Raw genomic sequence first — 26,367 nt, forward strand, 5'->3', positions numbered from 1 at the left:
ATTCTGCATGCCCAAATCTACTAATTCTCCCATGTGGTTTCTTTTCTTCTTTAAATAAATTTTTTAGTAGATTTATTAAGGGACAATTGCTAAAAATTGTATATATTTATAGTGTACAGTGTGTTTTGATATACATATACATTGTGAAATGATGATCATAATCAAGTTTATTAACATTCCTATGACCTTCAAAGTTGCCTCTTTTTAAAATTTTTCTTATGGTAAAATTTAATATGAAGTCTCTTATCAAAGACAGTATACAATACAATATTATTAGCATAGTCTCCATGCTATACATCAGAACTCCAGAAATTATTTATTAAACATAGTTTCATGTATTACAATTACTAAGTTGCTTCTTTTTTGACTTGCTATGACTTATTAAAATTATATTTCATGAAAAATATAAATATTGACTAATATGAAAAGTGTAAAAATATAGTTTTTATTTCTGCCTTGGGAAGGAAGCCATTGAAACCACCCTATATTCTTGGTTTTACACCCAGTTATTCCACCAAAATGAATATTTTCTTCCCCACAGGTAAAGATAAAAATAAATAGATTTTATATTTGGAATAACAAACAACAAAGAAATATACAGTTGTATTTGTAGCTTAGTGGCTTCCCAGATTGGCTGAGTATCAGGTATAACTTGGAAATCTTATTATAAATACAAGTTCTCAGGCCTCATCTCAGAACTAGTAAAACAAAATATTCAGATTCTAGGGCCCAGAATCCTGCATTTTAATCGACTTTGTTAGAGTAGTTTTAGATTCACAGCAAAATTTAGCAGAAAGTACTGAATTCCCATATACACCTCCTACCCCCACATGCATAGCCTACTCCTCTATCAGTATCTCCCAGCAGAGTGGTACATTTGTACATTCATCACAGTCTATGGGCCAGTACTGACATGCAGTTATCACCACAAATCCAGTTTAAATTATGGTTCACTGTTAGTGTTGTGTGTTCTATGAATTTGATACAAGTACAATTACATATGTATCTTCCATTTTATTATCATGCAGAATAATTCCACTGCTCTAAACAGTCCTCTGTTCTCTGTCTATTCACCTTTCTTTCCCTCCACAAACCTGGAAACCATTGAGTTTTATAATGTCTCTAAAGTTTTGCCTTCTCCAGGCTGTCATATAGTTGGAATCATACAGTATATAGTCTTTTCAAAAATTTTTCCCACCTAGTAATAAGTAAATAATGTAGATGATGGGGTGACGGTTGCAGCAAACCACCATGGCACGTGTATACCTATGTAACAAACCTGCATGTTCTGCACATGTACCTCAGAACTTAAAGTATAATAAAAAAATAAAATACAAAAAAGGGAGAAAATTCAAATAAATGCAATCAGAAAAGAAAAAGAAGGCATTATAATTGGTACCACAGAAATACAAAAGATCATTACAAACAACTGTGAGCGATTCTACACTCACAAACTAGAAACCTAAAGAAAATGAATACGTTCGTGGAAATATAAACTCCCAAGATCGAAACAGAAATAGAAAACCTGAACAGACTAATAACGATTAGTAAAAATGAACAAGTAATACAAAATCTCCCCAAAAAAGACAAATCCGGAACGAGATGGATTAACAGTCAAATTCTACCAGACATAGAAGGAAGAGTTGGTACCAAAGAGGAAATCAAATTATCAGTTTGCTAGTAAAAATACTAGCAAACTGAATCCAACAGCACATCAAAAAAATTACAGAACACTGAAGTGGGTTTTATTCCACAGATTCAATGATAATGTCTCAACATAAGCAAATCAGTAAGTATGATTCATCACATAAACAGATTTTTAAAACCCCTATGATCATGGCAATAATTGCAGAATAATCAATTGATAAAATTCAGCATGAGTTCATGATAAAAACTCTCAGCAAAGTAGGCATAGAAGGAACATACCTGAAAATGATAAAAGCCATATACGACAAACCTGCAGCCAACATCATATTGAATGGGAAAAAGTTGAAAACATTTTCTGTAAGAACTGAAACAAGACAAGGATGCCTACTTTCACTACTTTTATTTAAAATAGTACTGGAAGTTCTAGTCAGAGCAATCAGGCAAGAGAAAGAAACAAAACAATCAAAATTAGAAAAGAGGAAATCAAACTATCTCTATTTGCTGATGATATGATTGTATACCTAGAAAATCCTGAAGACTCCACCAAAAGACTCCTAGATTTGATAAATACATTCAGTAAAGTTTCAGGATACAAAATCAACATACAAAAATCAGTAGCATTTCTAAATGCCATCAGCTATCTAGCTGAGAACCAAATTAAGAACTCTACCTCATTTACGATAGCTACAGAGAATACATAAGAATTCTTTTAATCAAGGAGGTGAAAGATCTCTACAAGGAAAACTACAAAATGCTGATGAAAGAAAATGTAGATTGTACAAACAAATGGAAAAAAAATCACATAATCATGGATCAAAGAATCAATATTGTTAAAATGACCATACTGCCAAAGCAATCTGTGGATTCAATGTAATACTTAACAAATTACCAAAACAATCTTTCACGGAATAAAAAAAATCTAAAATTCTTATGGAAATAAAGAACCTGAATAACCAAAACAATCCTAAATCAAAAGAACAAAGCTGCAGGCATCACATTACTTGACTTGAAATTGTGCTACAAGGCTATAGTAAGCAAAGGAGTGTGCTACTGGTATAAGACATATAGACCAATGAAACAGTAGAGAACCCAGAAATAAAGCCACCTATCTACAGCCAACTTATCTGTGATGATGTTAACAAAAACATACACTTGGAAAAGGACAGAAACCCTATTAAATAAATGGCCCTGGGAAAATTGGATTGCCATATGCAGAATGAACCTGGACCCCTATCTCTCACCATATACAAAATTTAACTCAAGATTGATTGAAGACTCAAGTGTAAGACCTGAAGCCATAAAAATACTAGAAGAAAAGCTAGGAAAAACTTTTCTGGACATTTGCCTTGGCAAGGAGTTCATGACTAAGACCTCAAAAGCAAGTGCAACAAAAACAAAGATAAATGGGACTTAAACTACGAAGCTTCTGCCCAGCAAAAGAAATAATCAACAGAGTAAACATATAACTTGCAGAAGGGGAGAAAATATTTTCTAATTGTGCATCTAACAAATGACTAATATTCCAAATCTACAAGGAATTCAAACAGCTCAACAACAACAAACAGCAAATAACTATTAAAAAGTAGCAAAGGACATTAATAGACAGTTTTCTAAAGAAGACATACAAATGGCCGACAAGCTTATAAAAATTGCTCAACACCACTAATCATGAGAGAAGTTTAAATTAAAACCACAATGAGATACAAATCAGAAGGGCTATTATTAAAAAGTCAAAAAATAACAGATGTTAGTGATGATGTGGGGAAAAGAGAACGCTTATACACTGTTGGTGGCAATGTAAATTACTAGAACCTCTATGGAAAACTCTGTGGAGATTTCTCAAGGAACTAAAAATTGAACTACTATTTGAGCTGGAAATTCCACTATTGAGTAGCTGCCCATAGGGAAATAAATTATATATATATATACACACACACATACATACACATATATATCTGTATTCATGTGTTTATTACACACACATATATATACATATATATCTGTATTCATATGTTTATTACAGCACTCTTAACAATAGCAAAAATATGGAATCAATCTAAGTGTCTATCACTGGATGACTGGATAAAGAAAATGTGGTCAGTAGACACCATGGAATCATACTCAGTCATAAAAAAGAATGAAGAGATGTCTTTTGCAGTCACATGGATAATCTAGAGGACATTATCTTAAGTGATGTAACTCAAAAAGTAAAATACTGCATGTTCTCACAAGTAAGAGCTAAATAATGTGCACATATGGACATTTAGAGTGGAATGATAGGCATTGGTGACTGGGAAGCGTAGGAGGGTGGAAGTGGGGTAAGAGAGGAGAAACTATTTAATGAGTATAATGTACTCTATTTGGATGATGGCTATACTAAAAGCCCAGACTTCCACTATGCAATATATCCATGTAACAAAACTTTGCCCCCAAACTCTATTTTTTTTAAAAAAGAGCAGAGAAGAAGTACATATTTATTGGATGTGGGTCCAAACAGGGACAACTTTCTGAGACCAAAACTTCCAAAACAGCTATTCAACTATGTAGTTTGGAAAGTTAGAACTATGACCAATTACCAGGTAATATCAGCAAAAAAATTTTACACAGTTGAAAATTTCTTGTGTTACACATGTCAAATATTGAATCAAAGGAGTTATCACTGGAATTTTTAGATACACTGTTTGATAGGTTTTATGTATGGTTCAATTCAACAACTATCAATAAGTATCTGCTATGTGAAGGGTGTTCTGCTGAGTGTTATGGAAGCTTCAAATAAAATCAAGACTTTTTATTTAGGAAATGTACAGTCTTGTGAAAGCTATAATAATATACACACAGGTATGCACACATATAAAAGCAAAACTGTTATGAACAAAGCAATATGAAAGGAAAATTGTAAGGAGAGAACAAATATCACTTGAGCAATCATAAAATGTTTAATGAGGAAGATATTTAAAGATGAATCTTGAAACATAAGTAGCATTTCCAGGTGAAGTGGGTGTTGAAAGGGAGTCAACAGTAAAGCCCACCATGAAAAAACTGCATGCATTTGAAGAAGTCGTAAGCAGACTGGCATTTTTACACTGCAGAGTATGGGAAAAGAGAAAAAAAGTGAATAAAAATTTAAAGAAAAGCTAAGCCTGAATTGTGGAGGAAATTACCATAGACAGGGTTTGCTGCTTCATTTAGTTGGTGCATGAGAAATAAACATAACAGATGCATTTATTTGTTCATTTAAAAATTTTTCTTAGGCCTGGATAATTTGGAATCTTAATTCAAAGTGAATGATGTGATCATTGAGCAGAAACAGCATAGAAACATTAGTTCAGTTAGTCATCTGTTGGAACCAGGTAACTAAGATAGTGAGAAGCTCAATTAGTATCTTGATGGTAGAAAAGAGATTGCTTAGCAATGATAATCACATTGTGGAGACATTTGAGTTGGATGGCATTCAGTCTCAGGCAACTCTAAAATTGCACGCATGGGTTTGTAACTCCAACTTGTGGTAAATTTTCTAGACTTTGAAATAAGTCTTTAGGAGTAGTACATGTTAAATACGCATTCCCTTGGAACATACAAATTTGAGCACAGCCTTCCGAATCTGCTTTGTTTTCACACTGTAGATGATGGGATTCATCACAGGGGGGATGAGCAAGTATACGTTAGCAATGAGTGTGGGCACATAGGGTGGGGCATGTTTTCCAAATCTGTGAACAAAGGACAGGCTGATCAATGGGACATAGAATATGCCAACAGCGGTGATATGAGAAATGCAGGTGCTGAAGGCCTTCTTTCTCTCCTCTGTGGATGCAATGCTGAGAACTGAGCGAATGATCAGCAGATAGGAAAGCATAATAAAGATGGAGTCCACTCTGGCAGTAGAGATGATTGCAGTTAATCCTAAGGCACTGTTGATCTTTGTGTCTGAACATGAGAGTTTCATTACATCAGGGTGGAAACAGTAGGAGTGGCGGAGCACGTGGCTGCGGCAGAATGACAGTTGCTTAAGAAGTATGATTAGAGGTGTCAAAATGACAGTCCCCCTAGTGATGACTGCCAAACCAATCTGTGCGATTCTTGCATGAGTTAGAATGGTAACATATCTTAAGGGGTTAGAAATGGCTACAAAACGATCAAAGGCCATAGCCAGGAGCACTGACGATTCCATGAAAGTGAAGAGGTGAATGAAGAACATCTGTGATAAACAAGCATTGAAGCTGATCTCCTGAGCACTGACCCACAATATTCCCAGCACTGTCACCAGTGTAGAGATACATAAGCCAATGTCAGTGGTGGACAACATGGAGAGGAAATAGTACATGGGCTCATGGAGGCTTGGCTCAGTGAGGATGACGAAAAGGATCAGGGTATTCCCAGAAAGGGCAGTTAAATAGAGGCAGCAGATGGGGATAGAGATCCAGACATGGGCCCATTCCAGTCCAGGGACTCCCGTCAAGAAGAAAGTAGGAGAAGTGGAATTATGGAATATTGGCATTATGGCCTTTGGGAGCAGAATTCTTTTGTAGGATCTTGACTTCCTAAATTTAAAATTTGAAAATTATTTTAGTTGAAGTTTAATATACATTCCATAAAATGCATAAAACTTCAGAGTACAGCTCAAGGAATTTTGACACCCACATGTAGCTGTGTAACCACGTCCAAGATCAACTGATTGAACATTATCAGGAACCAGAAGTCTCCTTAATGCCACATCCTCATCAGTGCCCTCTCAAATAGTAATCATTATTCTGACTTTTATTACCATAATTATCTCTCCCTATATTTGATTTTTATATAAATAGAATCATGTGTTACATACTGTTTGTATTTAACTTCTTTCATTCAATATTTTGTCTGTGAGATTAATCACTGAACTAAGATATTTAATTTCAATTTATTTAAATACATTTATTTGATATTTACCACTTATTATCTTGTACTCTCATCATTTTAATTAAATTTTTATCCTTCAACTGGATTATGAAAATAAGGGATATTTGGGGCTAATCCATGTTTAGTGGAGTTTCTTGCTCATAATAGATATTCGGTATGCATTTGTCAATTGATTTACCTTTATTTGCTCTTCCTGAAAAATTCTATTTAACTGTGATTAGGCCTTGGTATAGAAAAATAATTGACTAATTGTGATTTGGAATTTTAGAATTATTAACTTAGATACCAAATTTCATTTAATCTATTTAGTAAGCAGGAAAACATCTCTTTTCAGTAACTACATTTACCTAAGAATTCACCCCAGGTAATGCCCATTCATCTTGCCTCATTATCAGTGTCATAGATATAAAAACTTCTGCAGAACTAACAAGAAAACATCCTTAAGGTAATGTAGGTAATAGCATCCCATAGTATTATGGGAAAACAAAGAACATGCTGGACAAAAAGTCAAAATAATAAAGTACTAAAAAAATTAAATTAAAGTACATATTGGACATAATCAAAAACAGAGTCAAGGGACCGTAACAAGGTTAGTTCAATTTGGAGAATGCATTTGAAAAATTCACTCATAATGCACAGAAAAAATACAGTGAAAATAAAATAGTGAGAAAATTGTATTTGGGAAGGTCAAAAAATGAAAAGCCAATATACAGATAACTAGGATCTCAGGTAAAGTAAACAAAAATAAATAGAATAAAAATGACTGTTCCAAAGGAAAGACTCCAGTGCATGGAGGATGAAAGGGCTCATTGTATTCCAGGTAAAATCGGGAAGATGAGAACAAGCATAAAATATTTGACTTAAACATGTTTTTTAAAAATTACAAGGTTTCAGGCAGAAAATATGGATTTCTTTTAAAGAAATGGAAATTAAGCTGGTTTCACCAAAAAATTAAAATATTAAAAAAAGTCCTTTACAAAACATGCCATGGATGATGCAGAAAGAAGATTGAAATATGCGAAAACAAATGGAGATTGCACGTTATTAGAACTTGGAGCTGGGACCCTAACTGGCTGATAAACTTGTAAGTGTGGGTAGTATGCTATGTGAGGGTCAAATTTTTCACTACCACCACAACGGTCTTTGGCCTAGTGAGTAGAGTTTGACAATAATCCTTGCCATAAGCATAATGTTAAAAAAATTACACACACACACACACACACACACACACAACCAAGACACTGATGTCTACAAAACATTGCTGAGAAATATTTTAAAAGATATAAATAAGTGGAGAGACATCATATGTAAATGTATTAGAAGACTCAATAGCATTGGAATGGCTGTTTTCCCTTAATGGATCTATAAATTCAATGTAATATCAACAGATCATTTTTTTTTCTGTAAAAGTTGACACTCATTCTACAATTTATATGGAAATGCAAAAGACTTACAATTTTGGAATAGAAGAAACAATTTGGAGTACTTACACTACCAGGATTCAAAGCTTAACATTAAGTCAGTGCAATTAAGACACATAGCGTAAGGACAGTCATATAGATTAATAGAACAAATTGGAGAGTTCAGATTTAAATACTTACAATATAGCCAATTGATTTGTAACAAAAAATTTAATTTGTCAAGAAAATTAAATGAGAGAAAGGATGGACTTTTCAACAAATGGTGCTCAAAATGGATTACAGACCTTAGTAAGAGCTAAAAATAAAAAATTTCTAGAAAAAAATGTTGGAGATTTTATGACCTTGGATTAGGCAAAACATTATTAGATACCATACTAAAAGTGTGAGTCATTAAATAAAATGATCAATATCAGATTTTAAACAAAAGTGGCACAATTTAAAAGTCACCATTAAGAATATAAGAATAGAGAAAAAAGACTGGGAGAAAATGTTTGCATAAAAACTCATACAAAAAATATAAAGAACTCTTACAACTCAGTAAAGAGATGAAAAATCCAATTAAAAATGGACAAAATATTTGAATAGGCATCTCACCAAAGCATATTAAAAAATGACTAATAGGCACAAGAAAAGATGAGCATTAGGAAAATAAAATTAAAATTAAGAAATAAAAATTTAAGCTGCAAAAAAAAATCATTATCCACCCACTAGAATGGCTATAAACGAGAGAGAGAGAGGAAAAAAAAAAAAAAAAAAAAAAAAAGAGAAAGAGAAAAAGAAAAGGAAGGGAAAGGAAAGGAAAAAAAAGGGAAAATACAAAGTGTTGATAAGCATGTGGAGAAACCGAGCACCTAATACATTGCTTGCGGAAGTGTAAAATGATGCAGCCACTTTGACAAACAGATTTACAGTTTCTTAAAAATTGAAACATAAACTTACCATATGATTCAGAAATTATACTCCTTGGACTCTACCAAGAGAAATGAAAGCATATGTACACATAATACATGAATACAAATGTTTATAACAACATTATTCATAATAGCCCAGAATTGAAACGGTTGATTAACTGGTGAACAAACTGTGGAATACCCTTAGGCTAAAAAACTATTCAGCAAAAAAGGAAAAAATTACTAATAAGGCTGCATCATGAATGTACCCCAAATATATTATGCTGAGTGAAAGTAGAATATTACATATTGTATGATCAATTTTAATGAAATAACTAGAAAACATTTCAAAAAAAGTAAGTAGGGCAGTGTTTGTCTCTGAGACAGAATTAAAAGCACGGGAAGAGGCACAAGTGAACATTTAGTTACATAACAAAGGTAGACTTTAAAACTGGTAGAAATAAAGTGAGTTATTAAATACAAGAAGTTAGGTAAACTGGTCATCCATTAAAAAAAAACTAAAATAAAGCATATCACTACAATACACACTGAAATAGTTTTCTGATGGTTAAATACGAAAATATCAAAAAGTCACATACATTTTAGAATAAAATACAGGTAAATATTTATATAATCCTGTAGTAGAAAAAAATTTCTAAATATAAAACCAAAGATATAAATTGTAGAGGTAAACATTTGATTTGGCAAAATTCAAATAATTGTTTTATAGCAAAAAAAAAAATTTCCACAAATTTAAAAGGGTAATTATAAATCTGGGGAAATATTTGAAGCATATGTAACATTCAATTAAATAATGTGTTTACTACATAACTTTTATAAAACGACAAAAAATTTGGCAAAAAGAATTAAAAATGGAATTCTCCAAAGCACTAGTAGTTAATACTGGAAAACTTTTCAGTCTCATAGTCAGCCAAAGAAATGCTAATTGAAACAATTGTTATTAACCTCGACAAAGATTAGTAAGGATTGTTAGGCTGCAGGAAAACTGACACACTTATGTTGTAGAGTGTTTAAGAACCTATGCAACAATCTTGCATGTTCTTCACATGTACCCCAAAACCTAAAATGCAATAAAAAAATAAAAAATAAAAAAAAAATTAAAAAAAAATTGTCATTTTTCAAGCACTTAAGACCATTTCCTTTCAATCAACAATTTAATTTCTCTGAAGTTGCTAGTAGTATTGACAAAAGCCACTGTTGCTAGTGTGCATGACATGTGTACATATATATAAATTATGTCTTCATCATTTGCTAATTACTTCTTTAAATAATAAATATTGAGTGCCAACTTTGAACACTTAACCCTCAAAATAACCTTTTAGTTTCAAGTAATAAATAATGTTTATAGACAGATTAAAATATTACATATGAGACTGTTCTAATTCCTCAAGTTTAGAAACTGGCTTTATTTCTCATTTGTACTAAAAGAGCTTAGAACAAATTGCTATATTCTATGATTACTAGGAGAGAAACAACATCTATGTTTTTAACTTATTGGCTCCATCAATATTTTCCAGTGTAGTGTTTCTTCATTTAATTCAAGGACAAAAATATCACCAGCTTGTACATGGGTCGTTTCTCATCATCTCTAGAGTGCACAAAAGAGGATGGCTGTCCTGAGTTTGGTCTCAAGGTAGGCCACTGTCTGGGCCTGATACCCTCATTTGCCACCACCCAGTTGGCTTCTCGCTAGTCAACTCTTAATTTCCATTGCTGAAACTCATGGGTGTAATTAGACATGAATTGGAATCTGTGCCTGAAGGTTTTAGAAAAAGATCACAAGGGGCTTATCTTTATCCAGCCCCTAAGCAGTACGGGTACTCAAGATAAAGAGTATTTTATTTAGGCAAAGACAAGACAAAGAGGAATGTGAATTCAGATTTTTTAGAGTATTAGTCATCTCAGGTAAAGACAAATTTGGAGTTAGATCCTGCTTTGGAGAAAAATCACTTATCGTCATATGATTTGTCAAAGCAATTGGCACACTTATTTTGTAGAGTCTCCCCAGAATGACAAAATGACATTTCTGTGATTGAAAATGCCATGGACTAAATTCATTTAATTAATTAATTTAATTTATTTGCCTCTTTATAAAGAAGGATTTGAGATGGATCCTTTATTATATTTTTTTCTGAATTTAGAAACAGCATCTGTGGAATGTTGCAAAGCTAACCAACTACATGGAGGGAGAGCAATGACTGTACCAAGCACATGATGAGCTGAGGTACTGAGATAACCAGCCTCAATGTTTGGGGCTTGGGCCGAAATATGAGCCAGTTGGAACATGGGAAAATAGATAAGAGGATGGATATAATATTCGCAGAGAGAAGAAAAATTAGCATTGAGCCGGGTTTCCTCGCTACATATCTCTACATATGTAACTTTAACAGCATCTTTAATAGGCTGTGACTAATATTCCCAATTTTCAGATGAAGTTAAAGTGAATGATTTATTGAGGTCATTGATAGATTTCATGGAGCCATTGTGTGAATCCAGGACTGTCTGACCCTAAAGGTGTGGTCATTTTTACTGTGCCACTCTATCTCTCTGGTGTTGAGAACCAAATTAAAAGAAAATGCATCAGATTGATGCAGACCTAAGAGACAGACTAGAATAAACATGCTGGCATAGGTGTAAACCAATTCAAAATATAATATAGTGATAGTGACAGTGTGACAGTGTACCAGTGACTTTATTTTGGGATTTGGTTATGATGTATGGCAGGAAATACCTACATATAAGAAGTATAATTTTTGCTATGATTAGCTTAATGGATGAAAACAAAACATCTATATGGAATTCAGGATTTCTGAATAGGCACCAGGACCACAGAAGTGAACAAAACAGTGGAGGGTGAGTGGAGTCTGAAACTCAAAGGGCTTGGAGGTCAGGGACCAAGGGTAAGCGGGAAGAGCCTTACCTTTCAAGGTGTGGAGAATTGGAAGGGATGCAAATAACAGTGTTGAAGGAGAAATGCCAGAAGACTAGGTGAATTTTTGTCTTTGATTTCACTTCCAGTAAATTCTTCCTTGTGTTTATCTATGCTAAATCACTTATGATGTTTAAAAGTCATCAAGGGCATTTGTTAAAGACACAGTTAAGTCCTGTTTCTGATCTGAGAGCAGTTACTTGATTTGGACTTCAGAAAGGGAGGAGAGCTTCTCTTGCTCTTACTCAGAGTGGGGCATAAGAAGGTGACCCATTTACCTCTATGAATGGAAAACTTATAAGGAATCTTAATTGTAGAGTCATTTACTCAGCTGAGATAAGTCTTTCTCTGTGGGATTTTTAAACCACGCTGTTACACTGGACTTCTTTTCCCCTTGGGTGAGTTAGTTACCATCAGGAATTGTGGATGCTTAAGTGGAGAAAAAAAATCACATCAGGGAAAATAAGCATATTGACATAGGAAGTTTGTGTGTACAGGTTTCAATTAAAAATGAAATTGAATCATTGCTTTGGAGATGGATAAGGCATTTAAGATGAGAGTCTAGTATTTTTTTCTAGGTTTTTTTTTTTCTGCTGTATGTTTCTTGATAATGTGTTATATGGATTTTTGTGTACTTTGGTTGCTAGATGATTTGGAAGTATCTTCAGGTAATAGCATAATGCCAGTTCCATAGTATATGTATTTTAAATGTCTGTTAGAATAAGCAAATGGATTCCTACAATTTGAAAGCAAGGACAACACAGAATGATCAGGTTGAGGGCTCCATGAGAGCTGACTTTTCAACCAAGGAAAAAAGTTTTAGCAGGTTGGGAACTCAAGTGGAAGCAACTAACTGAAAAAAAAAAAAAGATCTGCCTTTTCCTCAAGGATTATATTGATTAACTTCTGTATAGTGATTATTGTTTTCTAGTCAGATACATTATATTATTTAATCTTAGCTGCTCAAGCTAAAGCACATTTCAATATTTGCTTGACCAGTGCTGATGAACACCATGCTTGACATAAAATCAGTGGTCAGTAATAGTACTGAATTAATTTATTCCCCTCTCTTGAAATCTATTTCATAGTATGGAAAAGAGAATTATATAAACAAACACATTAGAAGTCATTTTATCCAACTCTATTTTGGTTAATTGTTAGGTTTGCTTTTGAATAAGTTGATGACATAGAGGAATCAGAAAAACTGTTTTAACTAAAGTTGAATATTTTATTTAAGCTTCCAACTTATAGATGTATTTTATTCACATTTCAATGTACAGTTAGGGCCTTTTAGTATAGTTTTGCAAATTGAAATTCCACATCATCTTCTTTGCATGAACTATATCTTTAATCCAAATTATAATAATCAAGATAGTCAAGATAAAAACATTGACAGCTGACAGATCACTTATTGGGACCAGTGAGAAACGGCTATTTAGAAAATAAGTTGTAATTATTCAACTGGCAGCTATTATCAGTCAGTATTTTTCAGAGGAAATAAAACTTCTGGTTCATCTAGCAAGTTTGTTCAGTGGAACTTATATAAAAATTGTACTTGTTTCTTTGTTATACACTTTTAGAAAGGTGGAAAAACACAGAAAAAGGAGACTCATTAGAGTGGGAGGCAAATAGTTTATGTATTTTCTTTGCTGAGAGCAAAGTTCCAAGAACCCTGTGTTATAGAACCAGGAAACCCCAAAAGTGCTTTGCTAATAACTGTAGTTCAAGGAAAAGACATAGCAATAGATATCAGTTTCTTTTTCAGCAAAATAGAGTGGTGACATAATCCCTAAAAATTTTAAAGAAAAGTACACAGGATTGGGATTTAGTATCTTCTTGGCAGGTGAAATTTATTTACAATTTGGAGAGCAAGGGAAAATATTTAAGACTATATTAACCAATGTTGTAATTCCATTATAAGATTAATCTGAAATCTATGTTGAGGATAAATTAGAATAAGGAGAGCATTTGATAGAATGTGCCTAAGAGATTCTGAAGACACAGAATGATGAAGCAGGCAGTGAGAAATAATATAAAATCTGCAACAAAGAACTGTATTTATGTTAAATGTTACCAGTTTGAGTGGTGAAAACAGAGACAGAGGTCAAACAGGACATTGACACATCAGGCTTGGTTGAGTGAAGAAAGGGTGGTATCACAAAGGGAGATCAGAAATTCTCAGCTTTGGTCAAATAGAAATTAAAACAGAAAAATATGTTGCCAGAGGTCTGAGGAGGGCAGAGTCAGTTTTCTTCAATGAAAGAAAATTGCAACTTTACATCTTTTGTGATCAGGAATAATTTCATTTATCAAAACAGAATCAGATTACTAATAAAAAAACTAATTACTTTGGTTTTGGACTTGCTGAATTTGAGATACTGAAGGGCATGTGGTTAATTTTAGTATGAAGACATGGCTAGAAATGCTTTATGAGAGTATATGCCCTTCCACAGCATGCTTTATTTATTTTCATATTTCATAGTTGTTGATAAATACAAACTCAACAAATAAATGCATAATTATGTGGAAATTAGTTTTGGCTAATGGGTTTTTCTGTTAATGAAGCAGAGTAAATGCTACAGAAACACAGACAAGTTGTTATAGATTTTTTGTAGATGTTTTTGCATATTTTTTAATTCTCCTGAATTGTCACAGATGAATAATTATTAGTTATATTAAAGTTTAATGGTATGTAGCACTATTTGTTATTAACATTTAAGTATTTAGTAGTAAATTTGTTTCCTAAAATAAAAATTGGATTCCTAAAACCATCAGAGTAAGTAATTCTATAATATAATAAACAGGATAATTTTATAAAGCATCTAAATTATACAGAAGGGATATTTTACTGTGCCTCTGCCTAATAAAGTAAAATTTTAATCTTTATTACTTTTTAATCTTTGCTTCAAAATGTCTCATTCTTCACTGTGGAGCTGTAGGAAAGATGTGGCAGGTTAATAAATTTGTTTACTCCATAATTTTATGTAACTGTTTTGTTATTCATCTAATCATAATTTTGTAATCCTTATTACTTTTGCCTTAAGCAGTTTTGCTAAAAGGGAAATTTTAAAGTTGTCAATATTCTTTTGCTTGTTCAATTTAATACCCAGGATAATGACCATTGCCTTAAAATATATGTCATTAATTAAACCTTCTTAGTGCACTTCTTTGGGTAAAGAGAGGTAGGTGACTGGTATTGGTTAGTTCTTTGGCAAAAAAACCTCCCCTTTTCTGATAATAGATCCCAGAATAGAAATGGATCTAATATACTGGGTCTGTGCACATGACCTGATTGGTTAATACTAGACAGTTGGGTATCTGACCCAAGCAGGGTTAAAGAGATGCTTTCTTAGGATAATTTTAACATTATATTTCAAAATAATTTCTGAGCTATGAAAAAGTTGTACAAAGAATGCAAAAATTTTCACATATCTTTTATGCTAAAACCCCATTTCCTGAGTATTTGAAACTTCAAGGGAGACAGATGAAACTTTCAAACTTCTGTTGAGCAGCCCACAGCTGCTCTGGCTTCTCTTTGTCTTAAGGTTTGGTTGGTTGGTTTCTCCTTGTAACTCCTTCCCTATTTTCCTCTTAATTCAACACATATGATGGTTATTAAAATATTCTCTTCATGTGTCAGATTATAAGCACCAACAACCCTAGTTCATTATCATATTCTATGTAAGCCCCATTTCCCAGGAACTGTTTCTAGGCAGTCACTGACTGTGGCAGAGAAACTAAGGTAGGTCCATTTCTAGAAGGCACAGAACCTGTAGACAGGGATTTTGATTTGAGGATACCCAATGGCCTTGACTAAATCTTTTCAGAACTGCAATACAGTCTAGGATGCTTATCTCTACCCAAACTTCCTTTCTTTCTTCTCTCTTTAACTCAAGGTCAAGCCTACATCAAAGACTGATAGCTCTCACTCCTCTATTCTTTCTTTCTTTCTTTTTTTTCTTTCTTTCTTTTTTTTTTTTTTTGTAGTAAATGTTACCTAACCCGTTGTTGACTCCTTGTCTATTTTGGCCCAGGGAGGTTATGCTGTATTATCCATGTGCACACCAACTTGCTTGTTAAGCCCACTTGTCTACCCTTCAGATCTTGTTGGTTCCTATGATAATTGTAGCTCTGGCTTTTGGTGGTTAAATACTGCTACCTGGCTTCTATTATGTCAAGGCCTCCTCATATGCATGGGTAGCCTGGCTTGGTGACTGGCTATTGATGGCCTCCCTGATCAGCAGAAAAGAGCTACTGTTTGGCTTCTTAGATATGCTGGTATCATTTTCATACCTCATTTCCAGTGGCTTCTGAATGATGCGTCCTCTGTGTACTTTTATGGAAAGTGTATGATAAGTCTTCCACCTATACACAATCTGCCTATTCCAGCATGCACACTGTCATCAGCCTCTATATTCTTTCCTTTCCCATCTACTAGGGCAGTATAGTCATTTCTGATGCACTGAATGTTGTCCAACACTTTTTCTAGCTAATTGTAACTCAATAGTAAATTAGCCACATTCCTTGGTGTTCTTGTTAAGATGTTAAAATTTGTATTCCAAATAAATGGCCCTATATTGATGCTTTCTTGCCAATATAGTCTTCTATTCTGACCTTTTGATCAACATTCTCAATCTGTAATCCTGAGGGCATTTCATGGATTCTTGCCATAAAATACTTGCTAATTTTTGCTATTCTTCAGGTTATAATCTCTTTCTTATTTTACTAGGCCCAGCATATTCCCAACAGATTTGTGCAGGCATTTAATGCTAGTGTTCATTCTGGTGGCCAGTACAGGAGATGGAGGTGGCTCCAGGAGATGGAGTTATGGGAAATGGTGGAAATGATTGTTCTTATCAGAGAAGTGTGGGCCACCTCTGCAAGCCCAAGATTAGAAGGATTTCTGCATAATCAGTGTCTTCATGGATCATTCACCTAGATGTTTCTACTCAATGTTGCATGTTACTACGTTTTTCCCTAGGATACAGATGTAACATCACAGACCTGCTTGGGTTGAATACTCAAATATTTGAGGAGTTCTTTGACTCTAACAATTAGATAGACATAGTCTTAAATAAATTCATTCTTTCTGGCTATAGATTTTCTGCTGCTACAATAAAAAGTGATTTAATTAACTCACCAACAGTAAATGAGTATCCTTGCTTGGTGTAACAAATGGGCTGTTTGGAAACTTAAGTTGCATCCTTAATTTCCCTCCCTCTTTCCTTTACTCTCTATCTTCTTTCCTTCTGTTTTTCATCCTTTTCTCTCTCCATTTTTTTCTTTCCTCTCACAGTTTCTCTCTCTCATTCTCTCTTTATTACCTTCATTTTTGCAGTAAACTCTGCTTGGATAAAGTATTACAACTTAAAAAATCTTCTGTTAGTGGCTGTGCTGTCAGTTTGTAATACTGCAATGAGTGCTTATTCTAATCATGTTTGTATATATTACATTATTTTACCACATCTATCTTTCTGATGTTCCAAGCAGCTAACAGGCATATAGAATTACCCAGGAAAAAGACTCTCAAATATAAAAGTCAGGAAGTATAGCCAAATTTGTAAACTAAATCGATAAATGAATTCATTTGCATAATGGCATTGTTCTATCAAAAGATGTTTTTAAAGCTACTAATATAAATCTTGTAATTTATGTTCACCTGAGGCAAGCTGAAGTAGAGGAAAAACAGAAAACAATGTTTGTGTTTCACAATTTTCATTCCTGTGTACAGATAGACGTTAAAGCCAGAAGATAATTTTTCCATGAATAGTAAAATTGTCATACAATATTTCTCTTTTTTTTTTTTTTTTTTTTTTTTTTTTTTTTTTTTTGAGATGGAGTTTCGCTCTTGTTACCCAGGCTGGAGTGCAATGGCGCGATCTCGGCTCACCGCAACCTCCGCCTCCTGGGTTCAGGCAATTCTCCTGCCTCAGCCTCCTGAGTAGTGGGATTACAGGCACATGCCACCATGCCCAGCTAATGTTTTGTATTTTTAGTAGAGACGGGGTTTCACCATGTTGACCAGGATGGTCTCGATCTCTTGACCTTGTGATCCACCCGCCTCGGCCTCCCAAAGTGCTGGGATTACAGGCTTGAGCCACCGTGCCCGGCGTCATACAATATTTCTGACACTTTTCCAGAGTTTCTTACAAAATAGTCCTCTCCAGCATTCACATTTGGATACTCGTTCAACTCAGAAGTCAACATAAACAAAAGGTAAAATTTTACTTTTGTATTTTGAATTATCATCCCAATAAATTCATTATTTCATGAATTTTTTTGTTCATGTTGATGTTTTAAACACAAGATTTTTACCTTCATAAGTGCACAATAATATTTTTTATTACGTTTTAATTTTTTGTTGTTTCCCATAAGCTCAAACATAAAATATACCTACAGTCACTGTGTGCTGATAAATTGAATATTTAAAAACAGAAAAAGTTCTCAATGCTATTAAATTAAATTGAACAGTGGTATTACATAAGGTATGTAATACCAGTTTATGTATAAAAATTTTCATTATCAGTGATTTAAAGCTACTAATATGACCTCATGTAATGAATAGTTAGAAAGGTATGTAAAAATAGCCTCCTGCAAGCTGGTGTGCACTCTCTCCAGCACACTGCTGCCCTCTGTATTTGTGGGGTACGTGGAAAATTTATTCCGTCTATCACTACTTTGCCAGTGGCAATAAAATTGACATGACTGCCTTTAGGTTCCCATCTCCATTTCCCACTGATTTTGTTCTGCCATTACATGCAACTGACATTTTTAAGCTTCTGTCTGTCTCTTAAATCCAAAGAGTTACCATGAATTCATTTTCAGAAACCGAACATTGGGTCTATCTCTATAAAACTGTGTATAGGTGAGAACCATGAATTCTTTACCTTGGTTCTTTAGTTGGTTAAGGAGCCACATAGGTCTCTAGTGGCATTTGCTATAACTCTGAAATTATGGAAAACAATGTAAGTTTATCTATGGAGAAAGGTCCATGAATTTCATTAGATTTCTAAGGGATCATAGTGCAGAAAAATGTTCAGAACATCTGCTCCAAACTTCCTTGTAATTTACTTTAGGTTTGTTTCTAGTTCTCTCAAGTTCCCATTCCCTGTGATAAATTAGCAGGTGTGCCTCATCCCTAAAGCTTTTATTTGGACTGTCCAACATGGGCTAATGACTTGCATGTCATGACATATCTATTTTTACCTTTTGTATTATGAATTATCCATGAAGAAAACAGCTAAAGTATATTCTAAGAAGGTTACTACAGCTTTTTAAGATGGAATGGAACCATGGAGATCCAGGTCTTACTTTTGATCTTAAAACATTTCTGCTAGATGACTTTGGCAGAGGATGTAATACAGTGGTGAAGAGCATAGCATTTGAGATACAGAACACCTGGGTTCAAATCTCAACTGTGCCTCATGTTATTCACATGGCCTTTGGTGGCTTAAATGTCTATAAAACTGTTTCATCGTCTGTTATATATCACTAATAGTAATATATATTTCATTTGGCTGTTTCGGAAGAATAAATGGGCTATGTCTTAAAAAGCAGTTAGTAGAACACCTAGCCTGAAACAAAGAGTTAATACATGTTAGTTGCCAGGAGTATCATTTTGTCATTTCATTATTGTTATTTTCCTCATTACACTACAAATGTCTTGGATGATATATCATACTATATTTTATGACCAAATATATAACGTATTATTGTTTGTTGAACTAATGAAAAATATTTTTAAAACCCACATGCAATAGCCAGTAAGATAGCAAGTTTGCTTTTCTACAATGCAAGTCACTTATGCCAGGTTTTTATCAAATAACATTATGTCTGTTCATTTTGTAAGCAGCATACTGAGTACAGCCTTGCGGATCTGTTTTGTTTTTACACTGTAAATGATAGGGTTGAGCACAGGGGGCAAAAGCAGGTATACATTGGCCATCACCGAATGGACCACTCTGGGGGCTGAGTGACCATAGCGATGCACCAAGGACAGGCTCAGCATGGGGATGTAGAAGATAGTAACTGCTCCCATGTGGGAGACACAGGTGCTGAAGACCTTGTGCTGTTCTTCAGGGGAGGCAATTCTAAGAACAGAGTGAATAATTAAGATATACGACAGTACGATGCATGGCATATCTATTCCAGTGGTCAGGATAAGATCAATTAATCCACAGATGCTGTTAGCCCGAACGTCTGAACATGCTAATTGAATCAAGTCTGGATGGTAACAGTAGGAGTGGAAAAGGGCATTCATTCTACAGAAATAGAGAGGCTTAAGGAGCAAAAGTAGTGGCACCATTAATACGGTAGCTCGTGTAATAATTAGGAGACCCATCTGAATGATTCTGGAATTAGTGAGAATGGTGGTGTACCTCAGAGGATCACAGATGGCCACATAACGGTCAAAGGCCATAGCCACCAGCACCCCAGATTCCATAAAAGTGAATCCATGAAGAAAAAACATCTGGATAATGCAGCTATCTAGACTAATTTCACGGGCATCAAACCAGAGGATACCTAATGTTGTTGACAATGTAGAAACAGTCAAACCCAGATCAGTGGCTGACAGCATGGAGAGAAAATAATACATGGGTTCATGGAGACTCTGCTGGGTAATGATGATGAACAGGATCATGGTGTTCCCAGAGAGGGCAATAGCGTAAAGACAACAGAAAGGAATGGACATCCAGGCATGGGCAGACTCTAGACCAGGAATGCTGGTCAAGAAGAAGGTTGGAAATTTAGATGTCAAGTTGCTTAGGATTTCCATGATGTCCCGGTTTTGCAGCATTTGTCCTCGTAATGCTCCCATCCTACAGAAGTGATACATTACAGTGTTATGCAAAATACTTAGACAATTTTCTTTTGGCTGGGAGAGTTACCCAAGGTTATAGAGAAGATCTGCATCATTGAGAAACCTCTAAATTAAAGTATAACGTTCATCTACCATTCATAGTCAGCAAATATATATATATATACCTATTTAACCTAAAATTCAAGGAAAATATGTCCTTATTTTATATCATTTTAGGATAATGTTTTTTATATCTATAAAACTTTGAGCTCCATAATATCATAAAATCTTATGAATAAAGACTTGGTTAAAAGATAAGTACATTAATTTTAAATATGTTTGAGTGAAATGAATAAGAGAAAGATATTTAAAAGTATCCTCAATTCTGCAGTGACCATGTGGGTGTGAATCTGCAGACACAGATCTCCAGATAATTGCCAGTAATACAGATTCGAATGTTAGAGCTGCATATGTGTTATTTTCATCCACCATGAAAGGTGAACAACCACAGAGAGTAGATTTACAAGGGAAAACCAATGAAGACAGAGCTCTCTAGAAGATTGCAAAGGACCATATCTATTAAAGTAAGATGACACTGGTTTTATGGAAACTATAGTAACTAAGAGAACATGTTATGTAGACTAACATGAACCGTTATTATGTGAACAACTGTGTTGAATTGCAAATTCAAATGCAGCCAATAGCTCATTAGCGACCCTGGGAAATGCAGTTGGAAACTGAGAACCTGCTAGTGACTTTGGTAATGAACGAACGGGTTAGCAGTGGAGGTACGGTTTATTTTATTTCTGGAACATGGCAGTGAAGGCAAGGAGAGAAGTAGACCATGGTTAAAGAAGGGTATAACATAAATGGAGAATTTTTACAAAATGGGAAGTATTCAGAGAAATGGCTAAATTCATAAACTGAAGTTAATGATACAGTAGATAGGGAAAAATTGAAAATGTAGAATGTAAAGAATTGATTTATACAAAACTGTCCTTAAAAAATATTAGATGATTGAATATAGAGAATGGTAGTAATTAGCCCTCAAAAAGATAAAGATCATCATTTCAATTGACACTAGAGAGTAGCAAATTATAGGTTGGTGGAGGGTTATGTGAAAAAGTGTTACCCAGTATCTACATTTTGCTCTGTGAAATATTAGGAGGAAATTTGCTGCTGTTCAAAAGTATGAAGTGATACCTGGAGGAGTTGGTAGAAGTTTTCAGGAGACAGAGAATGAGAAAGGTGGTAGACTCAGTAAACACAGAAATGCCATAAAATGGATTTCAGTTAAAATTCTAAAAGTCATTTTATAAATTAATACATTTATATTGTTCAAATCAATTCTAGGAAGATATAAAATTGAATAGTAACAATACTCAGTATGTCATAATTTTCAATCAAGCTTTTAAAAATAGCGGAGTGTGAAGTTTAAGTTCATGAGAGTAAATATCCTATAATAAGTACACATGTTATTACTCCCTTTATGCTAGTTTTCTGTATTTTCTTATCTCCAGTTCCCTGAGTTTCAATTGAATCTGAGAAAATTAAAATATTTAACTGTGAAATATTAAAGGTGGTATATCCTTGTATTATATGGATCCATGAAGATAGGATGGACCCTAATGTTATCTGTCTTCTCTGTAAACACATGACTATTTGTGAATAGGTAAGAAAACACAAAGTCAACACAATGAACAATTCCCTCTTCCCTCTTACCAGTTTCAGGTAGAAAGAGGGGCCTTCTCTCTTTTCTAGCAGAGAAAGAACAGACTACAGTTCTGGGGCCATGAACTTTATACTAAGATGGAATTGAGCTGTGGGCTCATTGGTAAGAGTTGGGTCTCTCTGAGGCCAGAAAAAAAAAATAGAGATGAAAGAAAATCTCCCTCTCTTTAAGTATGAAAATTACAGGGCAGAGGTGTACAATCTCAGGAGGGTTTTACTTAAGAACCCAAGTGACTTCGGGTTCACAGGGACTCTAAATGAGAAGCAAAAGAAACCAAATCATACATATAAATAGAAAATTTAGTCATCTAGGCACTGGAGAATAGAGAGAAGCATGCCATTGTCACTGGATTATTAGTGTGCTAGCAAGATAAGAAAGCAAACCACTATTTACCAAAATAATGATGGTGAAAATGAAGAGGGGAAGATGTGTGCCCAGTCTCCAGGCCCCTATGTCTACATTTCCACATTGGCCTGTATCAAAGATGATACACATCCATTCTCAAATCCATCTCTATTCAACCACTCCATAGGTTCTTCCCAAGCAATGGGCCAACTGATATGTTAATCAGGCCCTATTCTGCTCATTTATCTAAATCTTATGACTTAATTGGCACTAGAAATATAAGCCATGTTTATTATAATGCAGTCATTATAATGCTAATGTTCTGACTGTACTTTAGCATCAACCAGGAAACGTAAAAAATATGTATACTATTCTTAACACATACCAATTGAATTACCCTTGGGTTGTAGGACTTGTGATATAAAGACTGAGAATTCTTAAAATACAAGGGTACTAGGACAGAATTCTAGGTGCTCTTCATCCTGCTTTTTCCAATAGCTACTTGTAATTCTTTGGAAAATTTGATTAACCTCTCTGAGTCTCGGTTTCCTCAGACATAAAATGAAGATTAGGCATACTAACCTCATTTACTGAGCACCTATGTGCCATGAGATTTGGTCCCCTCTAGCTACTGTTAGTAAACAGTGATGTCTTAACTTTGTATGTCTAGAAGTTAAGAATCATAAAGGCTGCCGGGCGCGGTGGCTCAAGCCTGTAATCCCAGCACTTTGGGAGGTCGAGGTGGGTGGATCATGAGTTCAGGAGATCGAGACCATCCTGGTCAACATGGTGAAAACCCGTCTCTACTAAAAATACAAAAAATTAGCTGGGCATGGTGGCGCGTGCCTATAATCCCAGCTACTCAGGAGGCTGAGGCAGGAGAATTGCCTGAACCCAGGAGGCGGAGGTTGCGGTGAGCCAAGATCGCGCCATTGCACTCCAGCCTGGGTAACAAGAGCGAAACTCCGTCTCAAAAAAAAAAAAAAAAAAAAAAAAAAGAATCATAAAGGTTAAGGACTCTGTTAAACTTTATATAGATAGTGAGTATCAGAGAGGTAAAACTCAAACAGAGATTTGTCTGATGATTTAAAAACATTTTCCCAAGTATAAAATTTTATAGCTAGGTCATTTCTGAAAACCATAGGCATAGAAGGTAAAATAAATATCTTATCCTTAAATGTTTGTAAGTAATTATTTTATTGAAGTATACATACATCACAGTATGCAAATTATAAGCAAATCAGTTGAATTTTTACATTTGAATACACCATCCAGAAAAAGAAATGAAAAATTACTAACAGAAGAAACCACCTTTTAAGATCTTTCAACCATTATTCCTTTCTCTTCAAAAGTGATCACTATCCTGACTTCTATCCAAATAGATTAGTTTTGCCTGCTTTTGAATGTTACCTGATTGGATCAGTGCTGTATTTGTACGAACATTATGTCTGAGAAATTTCATCCACAGAGTGTGTATAATTATAGTTGTTTCCTTTTCATTGCCTTATAATGTTCCAGCATATGACTATACCTTACCTTAATTAACTTAACCTTCTGTTGTTGTTGGATATTGTTGTTTCTCCCATTTGTTTTCCATTGTGAATAATTCTTCTATCATTATCATTGTGCTTGGCATTTAAAAACATGCAGAACATATGCATACATTTTCAATGGTTATATACGAGGGTGAAATTGTTGGATAACTGAGTAGGTTTATGTCTGGCTTTAGTAGATATGGCCAAAAAGTTTTCCACAGAAATTATACATAGCCATATACATTCCCACAGTGTATATGACAGTACATGGCAGATCAAATCAATTCACATATTTCTCTACAGATGTTATTTCTATTTATGGATGTTCACTGTTACTTCATTGGAGTTTTAATTTTAATTTCTTTATGACTAATAGGGTGAAATAACTTTTGGTGTATTTTATGCTGTTTGGATATTCCCTTTTAAGAAATGCCTCTCCAAATCTTTTGCCTATATTCCGTTGAGATGTGCTCTTTTACCTTTGTAATCACTTCATCATTTTGTTGATTTCCATATGGATATCCAACAGATCTGGTATTCGTTATTAAAGTAAACATTCTCTTGTTAATGCATTGTGATTTCACTTTTGATATCCATCAAAGGCCTATATGTGGGCTTCTTTCTAGATTTCCTGGTGTGTCTCATTTGTCTGTATGTCTTTTCTTGCACCAATACTGCACTGTATCTCTGTAATATGCTTTGATGCCTGGTATTGTAAGCTCTTCAACTTTATTCCTTTGCAGCAGGGCAAAGGAATAAAGAATTACTAGGGCAATTCTAGATACTTCACATTTTAACCTAAATTTTAAAATAACCGCTGGAGGAAAACCTGCTAAAATGTTGATTGGGATTGGATACACATGCCATTTTTGAAAGAACTTACTTGTTTAAAATGTAAAACCTTGTAATTCGTGAACATGATAAATATCTGTATTTATGTGTCTTCTTAATTTCTGATGATTAATAGTTTTTTCTATCAACACTTTTCACATATTTGATTCCCAGTGGTATAATTTCTGATGCTATTTTAAATGATGTCATTTTAGAAATTTATTTTTCAATTAGTTACTGATTTATAGACATACAATTGATAGTTTAATACTTTTTTGTATCTAGTTGTCTTGCTTTATAATACCAACTACTAATAATCATTTATTCATTCACGTCAATTATTGTAGGTAGTGCTACGCCTCTTGTTATTCCTGATTGTGTAAATGCACAGTCATCTCATCTGTGTATAGTTGTAAGTTTTATTTTCTTTTCCTTTACTCTGCTGAGGTATTTTGCTTTTCTTGCCTCATTTAAATTCTTAAAGTATCAGATACAAAGTTAAGTAGAAGTGGTGATGGTAGGTATTATTATCCTGTCACCAAAGGCAGAGGGAATATTTAAAGCATTTCAACATTAAGTGTGATTTTTGAAGATAAATTTTCTATTTCTGGTTTACTCAGTTAATATAAATATTAATTTACAGTCATCACTTTTTTCATATGAACAATAAATTTTTCTCTTCATTTTATTAATGTGGTAAGATATGTTGCATGATTTTTAAATATAGTGAGTTTTTGTTTGAAAGTTTTGCCTCTAAGTTAATGAGAATTTTCATTTTAACTTTTGTTTTGTAATGCCCTTTCAAGTTTTGTGGCCTCACAAAATAAGTTGGGAAGCATTTTTTTCTCACCCACTTTGGAAGTATTTGTACAATTAGTATTTTTTATTTTATTTTTCTATTTCTCCCTTACATTCTTGGAATAACTCACTAGCAAACACCTCTGCAGCTGAATTTTTTTTTTTTCAGAAAGCTTTTTGAATTAATCTTTGAATGTCTTCCTTACAAGATTTCAGAAGATGTATGAAAATGCCTGGATGCCCAGGCAGAAGTTTGCTGTAGTGGTGGGACTGTCATGGAGAACCTCTGCTTGGGCAGTGCAGAAGGGAAACATGGGGTTGGAGCCCCCACACAGAGTCCCAACTGGGGCAAGGCCTACTGGAGCTATGAAAGAGGATAACCATCCTCCAGACCCCAGAATGATAGATCCACTGATAGCTTACACTACGCTCCTGGAAAAGTCGCAGACACCAAACACCGGCCCATGAAAGCAACCATGTGGGAGGCTGTACCATGCAAAGCCACAATGGCAGACATACCCCAGA

The 26,367-nt window shown here is 34.3% G+C and overlaps 2 protein-coding genes and 1 non-coding gene across 3 annotated transcripts; 1 reads left to right on the forward strand and 2 right to left on the reverse strand.

Annotated features, from left to right (window-relative positions):
* Nucleotides 1-5,197: 5,197 nt before the first annotated feature.
* Nucleotides 5,198-6,142, reverse strand: LOC101050390 (olfactory receptor OR51C1-like). The gene has a single exon (XM_003923837.3). It carries the CDS (start codon nt 6,140-6,142, stop codon nt 5,198-5,200), a length of 945 nt encoding a protein of 314 aa, XP_003923886.3.
* A 1,431-nt stretch (nt 6,143-7,573) lies between these two features.
* On the forward strand, nt 7,574-7,726 carry LOC120364807 (small nucleolar RNA SNORA62/SNORA6 family). The gene has a single exon (XR_005579946.1). It is a non-coding gene; the product is annotated as a small nucleolar RNA SNORA62/SNORA6 family (small nucleolar RNA).
* An 11,912-nt stretch (nt 7,727-19,638) lies between these two features.
* Nucleotides 19,639-20,598, reverse strand: OR51F1 (olfactory receptor family 51 subfamily F member 1). Its single transcript, XM_003923382.3, has one exon. It carries the CDS (start codon nt 20,596-20,598, stop codon nt 19,639-19,641), a length of 960 nt encoding a protein of 319 aa, XP_003923431.4.
* Between the last annotated feature and the right edge of the window lie 5,769 nt (nt 20,599-26,367).

Source organism: Saimiri boliviensis, chromosome 6 (genome assembly GCF_048565385.1).
Source record: "Saimiri boliviensis isolate mSaiBol1 chromosome 6, mSaiBol1.pri, whole genome shotgun sequence".
NCBI classification, from domain to species: Eukaryota; Metazoa; Chordata; class Mammalia; order Primates; family Cebidae; genus Saimiri; species Saimiri boliviensis.

Bases quoted from the DNA above. Each gene is read 5' to 3' on its own strand.
- LOC101050390 (XM_003923837.3), bottom strand. From the start codon at position 6,142: ATGCCAATATTCCATAATTCCACTTCTCCTACTTTCTTCTTGACGGGA.
- OR51F1 (XM_003923382.3), bottom strand. From the start codon at position 20,598: ATGCTGCAAAACCGGGACATCATGGAAATCCTAAGCAACTTGACATCT.